The sequence below is a fragment of the Spinacia oleracea genome, chromosome 3, assembly GCF_020520425.1.
Source record: "Spinacia oleracea cultivar Varoflay chromosome 3, BTI_SOV_V1, whole genome shotgun sequence".
NCBI lineage: Eukaryota > Viridiplantae > Streptophyta > Magnoliopsida > Caryophyllales > Amaranthaceae > Spinacia > Spinacia oleracea.
Genome location: NC_079489.1, coordinates 86,236,880 through 86,245,697, shown reverse-complemented (window position 1 = coordinate 86,245,697; position 8,818 = coordinate 86,236,880). Strand labels below are relative to the sequence as shown.

General features: G+C 39.0%; 1 protein-coding gene across 1 annotated transcript; it reads right to left on the bottom strand.

The window, feature by feature from the left end:
- Window positions 1-444: 444 nt before the first annotated feature.
- Window positions 445-8,204, bottom strand: LOC110797566 (beta-glucuronosyltransferase GlcAT14A). The gene is made up of 4 exons (XM_022002686.2): window positions 7,290-8,204; window positions 1,616-1,691; window positions 1,397-1,512; window positions 445-1,306 (listed from the first exon to the last, which is right to left on the bottom strand). The coding sequence occupies exons 1-4, from the start codon at window positions 7,795-7,797 to the stop codon at window positions 792-794; spliced, it is 1,215 nt and encodes a 404-aa protein (XP_021858378.1). The 5' UTR covers window positions 7,798-8,204; the 3' UTR covers window positions 445-791.
- Window positions 8,205-8,818: the final 614 nt, after the last annotated feature.

Below are 8,818 nucleotides of genomic sequence, written 5' to 3'. Positions count from 1 at the left end.
TATATTAAGGTGTGGTTTCACAAAAAAAATTATATAAGATCCTTTCTCGCAAAATTTGATTTATAAAAGGTACTTTTTAGCGAATTTGCCTAAAAGAATTAAAAACAAAAGCTTAATTCCACATGACGTACCTGATACATGTTAACTGGTATAAACATATGAAGCAGGGGTGATTTGAGAAGGGAATAGACAACCCTGTCTTAAAACTGTTGAATAGAAAGCCAAAAGGCAAAATTGGACCTTATTCTTATTGCTTATTAGATAGACCAGAAAAAGCACTCACAAAAAACATTCAGATCAACCAGACCAAAAACTAGAAAATTTAAACCAAATGAGGTGAAGAGAACGAGGCCTTACCATCCCTTGATGAGTTGAATGAAACAGAATAGGGTGTTGTATGACAAAGTTAGTTAATATAGGGACAGTTGAAAGCTAACACAAGGCTATCAAGAATCATCAACCATAAGCATATTCCAACCACGCCATACAAAAAGATACAAAAGGATCATCAGTATGTATAGTGCCGCATAATAAAGTGACTTCCTAATTATTTGAAAGACCAGATTTACTCTACAACCAATGTTGGCCTCTCTCTAAGCCACAATGCAGGCTCAAAGTCTCTATAAAGGTATGCCATTCTCCCCTCAACCTTCCACCCACTATATGAACAATTTGTATATGAAATTAGTACAAACACCCATCCGCGATTGGATGGAAAAACCACCTCAGTAAGCTCTCATGATTTGCTATACGTTAACATTACAATGCCTCCACGTCCTAGAAGACAACTGTCATTTGCATTGGGTAGACTGTGAATTAAGGTCATCAATATAGTTTGTCATAGAATCTGCAAACCTTTTTGCTTGTAGACCGGGTTTCAAAGAGTTGATATCACCCCACTGGGCACAAGCATCAGTAAACCAACTATCACGGCCAGAACACCATGACCCTGGAGCAACTCTGTTATGTTTCCGGTGAAGTATTTTCTCGTCAATCATCGTCAATACTGGGTCATCCTTTTTGAATCGTCGTGCAAAAGCAGCTCCACTTTGTATCATCTGATCAAAATCTGATACAGTCAGAAAGTGAGGCTGCATTTTTGGAGGACTATCCCATATCATGTATCTTAAATCATTGTTAATAGTTGTGTTTCTGAACTCCGGTGAATTGCAAATGACTGAATGAAAATAGCCTTCCTGAGGTAACATTGCATTATTAAAATACATTAAGATGGTGCGCGGCAGATTATCCCAACCAAAGAGACAAAATTTCAAAAAGGGCTGGCTCAACATAATCCAGGGAGAACCTGCAAAAGAGCAAATGATCGTTATCAACATAACAAGTGTTTGTATTCACTCTACATTCTACAACAGCGGAGGATGGTTAGAAGAGTTGCCTGTAAAAACTTTGAAAGCAGCAGGTGTAGGTCGCTTCTGCGTTGCAGTAAATATCTGACTTCTTCTGGCTAAGTATATTGAAGGGTCCACGATGATAGGCTGAACTCTTTGCTGCCTGCAAAATTTAATGTTTGGGGGGAAAAGACACCCCCGGTGTGAGTACAATCAGATTTATTTGCCGCAAATGATTGCTTAAGTTGATGAAAGGGTTTGCCTACTCTTTCCAACCGAGCTCACTGGTGTGATCAATGAAATTGAGGTCTCTTCTAGTTGATGAGAATACATGAGCCAAGTCTGAAGTAAATAGGTAAACAGACTTTTATCAGCATCAACAAAGGAAATGAATCATAACTAAATATGGATACTAAAACCAGCATTTTTTAGCTCAAGTACGAAATGCAGCAGCTTAGTCAAAACTCAAAAGTATTCATCAAGTCATCATACAAGCATATGTTGAAATCCGCAGAAAGCATAGCTGTCATAAGTTCATAACTATAAAAAAAAATGGCCGCCAACACATAAGAGCGAATTATCCCGGGGCAGGGAGAGACAAAATCTGGAGGGGAAGCGCCCGCATGAAGGGGCCAAGGGGGAGAGGAGGGTGGAGGAGCCATGAAAAGGCGAGAGGGGTAGAGGGAAGTAAAAGAATCAAGTGTAATGTAAGACATGAAGAGCATAGTTCTCTTCACTTCAAACTTCTGATGATTGCTGATGATACAACAGCACCCAGCCTAGGCAGGTCAACCAAGTGACTGGCATACCATAACATCAAAATCACCCAGAGCGGTAGAAGCCCGGAATAAGACGTTAGCACGTTACCATTTAGCAGCCTTGCCCCTGAGTTCTGAGTCTTCTGACCCGGGAGTGCAAATGCTCTCTTCTGTACATGGTCTTTTAATGGACAGTTACTAATTGTTCACTTGATAGAGTAAATGGAATACAAATAGAAGAGACAAGATATGTGACCTATGACACACTGCAGAGGATAAACTTAGGGGGCGTTCGGATGGGTGGAATCAGAAAAGGGAAAGGGAAGGATAAAAATTTCCAACCAAACAGTCACCAAGGGATTGACTGTTTGGATGAAATTTTTTATCATTCCCTTACCCCACATTTCTGTTTCAAGTTCCCCAACTTTGGTTTTATCACAATCCCCACACCCTTCTTGGTACTTGGATTCCGCAACTTGAGCTTTCACATCTCAGCCCTAACACCACCAACCAACTGAACTCCCACCGGCCTTCAGCCCATTTACGGTTACCCGGCGTCCATGACCCCTCCATGGCGGCACCGCAGTGGCGACCACCAAATGACCCAATCCCACCACCACTCACCTTCTTAACCCTACTCCACTCCCCACCCCAAGTCAGTAACAACCTGAACCAGACTTCCACAGCCACACCACCACGGCACCTGACCCCACAAAACTACTCACCTTACTCTGCCCCCATAATTCGCCACCAGCAACACCATAAAAACAAATACCAAACTAACCCAAGAAAAAAATTGAATAAAGCTTCAAACCTGCAAGTTCTTTGATGAGGACAGTGAGATAACGAAATGATCTTTAGGTGATCAAATTCGACTATTGAAGCTCTCGATCTAGAGCTTCTATGGTCAAATCCGACTATTAAAGCTCTCGATCTAGAGCTTCTATGGTCAAATCCAGCCACCAAAGTCGGATGATGGAAGATGTTGGCGATGAAGAAGATAGCAGTGGCGAAAAATGGAAAGGGTGGAGAATGGAGATGGAGGGAAATGGTAGGCATTAGGCAATATATTTTATACAAGTAGTAGTTAGCTTTGTACATGATGATTGAAGAGGGTGGAAATGCTGCCTGCAAGAAAGGAGTTGGGACTTGGGAGATATGAACCAAACACTTTTTTCAATGTCCCTTTCTTGATTCTTTTCCTTGTATTTCTCTTTCTTGATTCTTTTCCCTTTCTTTTAGGTGAACCAAACAGCCCCTTATCTTAATCCAACTTCTCCCCTGACCTTTTCCGGTTCTTTCTTCTTCATCCCTGCATCCCCCCACTTCCCCACCACACTCTTGCCCCCGTCACAAAATTAAGGGAAATTCTGAACGCATTCAGAATTTCAGACACAATAAGCCAGTAATAACTTAACAAAAATAAAATGACCACTAGATCTGCAAGAAAGCATCAGTAAGGTTCAGCCGTTATTTTGTTGTTGTGGATTAAGTATCGGTAACAAGTCATACACAACGCCAAACTAGTTTCTTTATTTATTTAATTTTATGTTTTCTTGTCCCATATAAATTGGTGTTTTGAATTAACACAAAGCAAGAACTATTAAAAAACCAATCAACAAACTACTAATACTAAAGTTTGCAATTTGGCTGATACAGTATATAGTAGTTTTATACTCTATACACAAAGCATCAACTCAAACAGACCACCTAAGTTTCCAGCTTTTACAGTAGCAAATCTCATCTGAAAGGTGAAGGTACCTCTTAAGGTAAGGGCTTTGTGTGGACATTGGCGTTAGGGAGAATTAATACTAATGACATGCTACAAAAGCGTAGGTCAGATTTGGTGGATGTTTGTCCGTGCTAATAGTGAGCCATGTTCACATGTTTTCTTACATTATGATATGGCATGTTACCTTTGGAGGAGATTAACTGCAGTTCATGGGGAAACTTCGGTTTGCCCTTCAAAGATATTGGATTGGCTGGAAATTTGCTTTAGGGGTCTGGTAAGGGTAAGGAGAAGTGATTGTTGTGGCACAATGCTTTCATGGCAATTATGTGGTGTGTGTAGTTGGACAGAAACGCGAGGGTCTGTTCCCGAGTTTCGTTACCTTCTGAGTTATTGTGGGGCAAAGTAACATTTTTAGCATCTTCATGGGCTAAGGCCAGTGGGGCTTCCAAGACTTACTCGAAAGGGGAGGTACAAAGAAATTGGGGCAATCGGTAATTTTGCTTTCTAGATAAGAGGACAGCCTTGTCCTCATTGTTTGCTCTTCTTTTTTCTACTGTTAATATAAAAAAACTGACAGGCATCCTACTGTTAATATAATCTAATCTCTTTTCTTATAAAAAAAAATCTAAAATTTGCAATTTGGCTGATACAGTATCGAGTAGTTTGATACCCTATACTGCTATACACAACCATAAACTCAATTTATTCCATTTTTGGCAAACACTCTCTCATGCCTTAAACCCACCCACCTTTTCCAAATATCCCATAGCAAATCTACACCAAGTGAGTAGAAAAAAACCGAGGTAGTACAAAAATTGGCAGCAATCAAAAGAAGATTCAACTCTGCCACCTATTATTGCCTTGCCAAAATGTAAAGAAATTTCAAATATCTTTGCCTAAACCATATTTGGCTATTGCTCTATTTCAGCTATTACTGAGAAAATTTTGCAGGTATATAGAAATCTATCGAGGATCAGGTCTCATCCATGAAGCATGAATGTAACTTTTACTTCTAACCCTAATGGAGGTATCCACAAATCCCAATATAAGCCACTCTACAGTATCACAACTAACTACTAAGGGCAAAGTACCTAAAGCGTCCAAAAGCTGAGCATTTATAGGCCATTGCTTTCTTTTTTCCCCTCACTTTACAGTAGACACAAGCAACGTGCAATGCCTCATTAAACCCTCAAATTCATCAAGGTCAACAAAATCCAACTCAATATAACAGCTCATCTAAACCCAACTCAATTAACAGTTCAACAAATCTACTAAGCATGCTTCATGGGCATTGAAGAATATCAAATCCTACACTCCAAGGCCTTTTATGACTCAAGAAGCCTAAAGGACCGAAGACAATATCCAACCCCCCAAAAAAAATTAAAACCTCTTCAATCCTGCAACTGAAAAGTTCTTCCCCCTTTCTCGCTTAATTTCCCTAACCACATAACTTCGGCAGCATTTCCATATCTCCAACTAACCCCACCTCTCAGGCCCCAAAGCCCCCGAGGATAAATTAAAAACCAGATGCTTCTCCTAGCAAAGAAACGTTCAGAACAATTTTCTAGAAGGTACCTCCTCCGTTTTGAAATAATTGTTACACTTTTCATTTTGAGGTCGAACTTTGAAATCTTTGACCAGATATTGCCGCTTATACAAACATCAAAATATTATCTTTGGGGTCTTGTTAATCGTCTCAATGAGTAATTTAATAATTATCATGTTATTATAACTCGTCCAAATACATAATTAAATATATTAATGGTCAAAAGATTTGGAGACCGTGAAAAAGCAAGTGTAACTATTATTTCAAAACGGACAGAATCTGATGTAGCAAAAAAAAAGTAATGATGTGGAAGCATTTCCTTTTATTTCTTCCTCAACAAAATACACCATAACGGGAGGAACATTGATGTTGGACTCTAGAGCGCCAACATAGATTCTCAAATCTCAATACGTGCATATGGCTACTCATTGATGCCTCAAAATAGCTCCCACCTCAACTTTCACAGCCTCTGTCATGAGGAATCTAAAATATGAAAATCTACAGGTCAAAAATTCTTTGCATATCACCAAACATGTTTTCAATGTAAGGAAAACAGGAATATTTATTTATCTCTAACATTTTTAGTTGCCTTTGTTGATGAATTCTTCAGTCTGAATAAGGCCTCATGTAACCCAAGGTAAAAAGGTGCAATAACCCTAGGCAAGCACAGCGTTCATCTCAGAGGATGAGGCAAGCTGGTGAAGTTGTAAACTTGTAATGGGTCAACACCCAAGTTCTATAACAACAAACATCAAGGAAGTACATTTGCAAGTTGCAACTTCCTTTCATACAAACCCACCTGAACCCGAGAAGACCTACATCTCTAAAATAACTGAGAAGACAATATGGTGAGCAGTCATCAGCATCTGAATTATTACTAACTCACTTTCTAAGATCGGGGGATAATGTGTCATAAAGAACGTGTTTTTCAAAATTATCTTTCTTGTGCAGCCACAAGCCCACCGTCATCTAAACACAATGGTTTTACAAGAATTCAATTGATCTGCGGGGAGGGGGGCGGGGGTCAATACCAGCTACCACCTATCTTAAGAGATGTCATGCTTGTGCAAGAAAGTCTAAGAGCAGTGTCCTGGCTAGAGATGACAATTATTCATCATTTCAAGTGCAAACGAGAATTAACTTTTCAGCACTGAGGAGTAATAAAATAAGCCAAGCCCATCAGCCTGCACTTCCGAATATAAAAGCATGTTCATAGGAACGGTGAAACCTTTCATGATTTCTTTCAAATACCAAGTGACCACCCATATTTTTTACATTCCCTAAAGATCTAGTTCTCTTTGACTCTATTAGTTTGACATGAATATGAATACTTCTGTTATTGACAACCTACTCCACAGTGCAACATCAAGACAGTATATATAACTGCCTTTATCAGCCGTGAACCACAAATACAGTCATCCAATGATCATCACACAAATTTACGCACTGTAAAATTATTTTTTATCAACAGATTCGGTTAATAAAGTATCTCATCAAACAAAAAAGATAATGGGCCACAACTAAAAACTTCCCCAAACTTACTACGCCTGCCTACATAGACAATGTTAGTAACCTTAAAACGAATCAGGAAACACTGTGTGCCCCGACTGACATCAATATTTCTCTCGCATTGAAACGTAACATAATTACACAGTCAACCCAAAATATCTCAGGTCATATCAAGTAAAGGTCTCCAAACATGACTAAATCAAGAGTAAATCAATTACTCAAATTAAGGCAAACAATATTAACTATTTAGCACTGTACAGAAACAGCCAGAAAAAGCAAGTCAAATTCAGCCAAGATACCTCCCTCGTATAAACCCACAAAAGGAAATAATAATAAATATCATCAAGTTAGCAAGTATTTCCACAAATAGATAATTACCAAAAAAAATCACATACCATCCTGGGTAAGCAAAGGATAATCAGAAGCACTCAAAGTAATAAACCAATCCCACCCATCATCCAGCTTCAACAACACAGCAGCTGCTCGAAGCGTAGCTGCTATATTAGTAGCTCCCATGTAAGTCAACCATATAGGTTTCCCAATCACTTCCACATTCTCGAAAGCCTGAATCGCCGGCACCGACCTCAGCGCAGCAACCAGCCATTCTCTCTCCTCTGTCGATGCCTCGGCTGAGAGGTGCAACAAATACCAATTCCGTGGGTGGTAGACGGCCAGCAATAGCCGGAAAATTTGCTCCTTATCTCCCGGTCCGCCGTAAAGGTAGTAAGCGAAGGACGGTGGAAACTGCGGTCCGCGGTTCGGGAGTGCTGTGGGCCTGTTGCTCCAGGAAGTGAAAGCATATGAGGCGTTGAGTCCTGAGATAGCTGTGAGGAAGAGGAGGAGAGAGACTAACAAAGCGGAGAATAGTGCAAATAGCCACTTCTTCCTCTCTGCAGCTCCCATAACAATGGCGATTTCGTAGTATTTAGTTTAATCATATGTCAAAAACTAATTGAAAACCTAGATGAAATTCCATGGATTTTCAGTGGTTTGGTAAAGATTGAGCTTGTATACGATGAGATTTTTCTGGATCTGCTTAGCATTTGCCGTCGAATTCTGATGAAAATTTCAAGAATTCTGGAAACTGTGCTGAAAAGTAAAAACTCTGCGAACAATCGAATGGAATTGGGGAAGAAATGTGATTGAATTAGAAAATTTTGAGTCTGATCAGATAAATTAGGAGAGAGAAAATTCAAAGTTAGGTTAGGGTTTGCCGACGTTGTAGAAAATGAGCGTTTGATTTGATTTCGATTTTTTTTTTGAGGAAATTCAAAGTTGTTTGGAATTTGGGATTTCTGTACTGGTTTCACGTTTTGAACAGCTGTTGGTTTTAATGGAGGAGAGTGTAAATCACGCATTGTTATTTAACGTTTTCGGAGTCCGTGTTAGACACTTAGATTATGTCGTAGTCCTTATATGCACGCGATGTGTGAAAAAACTAGTGTGTGGCCCGGGCGATGCCACGGATGCTACATTGAATAACTAAAGTTTTAGATTTTTCTTGAGCTCAATATTTGACCAAAATACTTGTCTTCTATAGAATGAAAAATATCTGTTAAGTTCATCAACTACACAGACACGCTAAGTCATTTATCATGGCAAGTAAGTTTTCAATCATATCATCTTACAATGTGTATAATTTGTTTTCTCGTGGAACTAAGTGCGTCAAATTTATAAACACCAAATTAGATATATATACAGCTATGTAAGGCAATCCTATAGTTGATTCTTATGAGACTTATGACATCATGTTTCTTCATGGTTGTCATAATGCTTTAATTTTTCTTCTTTTCAAAATAGTCCATAGAAATTAAAAAGTCATTTAAAAATTTATTTGTTTTAGATTTCATGTGAACATTTATTTATAAATTAATGTGAAGATATGAACCACAATTGGTAGTTGGTTAAGATGGTAATGAGAATT

Excerpts from the sequence above, each read along its gene's own strand:
- LOC110797566 (XM_022002686.2), bottom strand. The coding sequence starts at position 7,797 with ATGGGAGCTGCAGAGAGGAAGAAGTGGCTATTTGCACTATTCTCCGCT. Across the intron at positions 1,692-7,289 it reads TCCTTTGCTTACCCAGGATG|ACTTGGCTCATGTATTCTCA; the intron begins GTATGTGATTTT and ends TATTTACTTCAG. Across the intron at positions 1,307-1,396 it reads TGCTTTCAAAGTTTTTACAG|GTTCTCCCTGGATTATGTTG; the intron begins GCAACTCTTCTA and ends GCTCTTTTGCAG.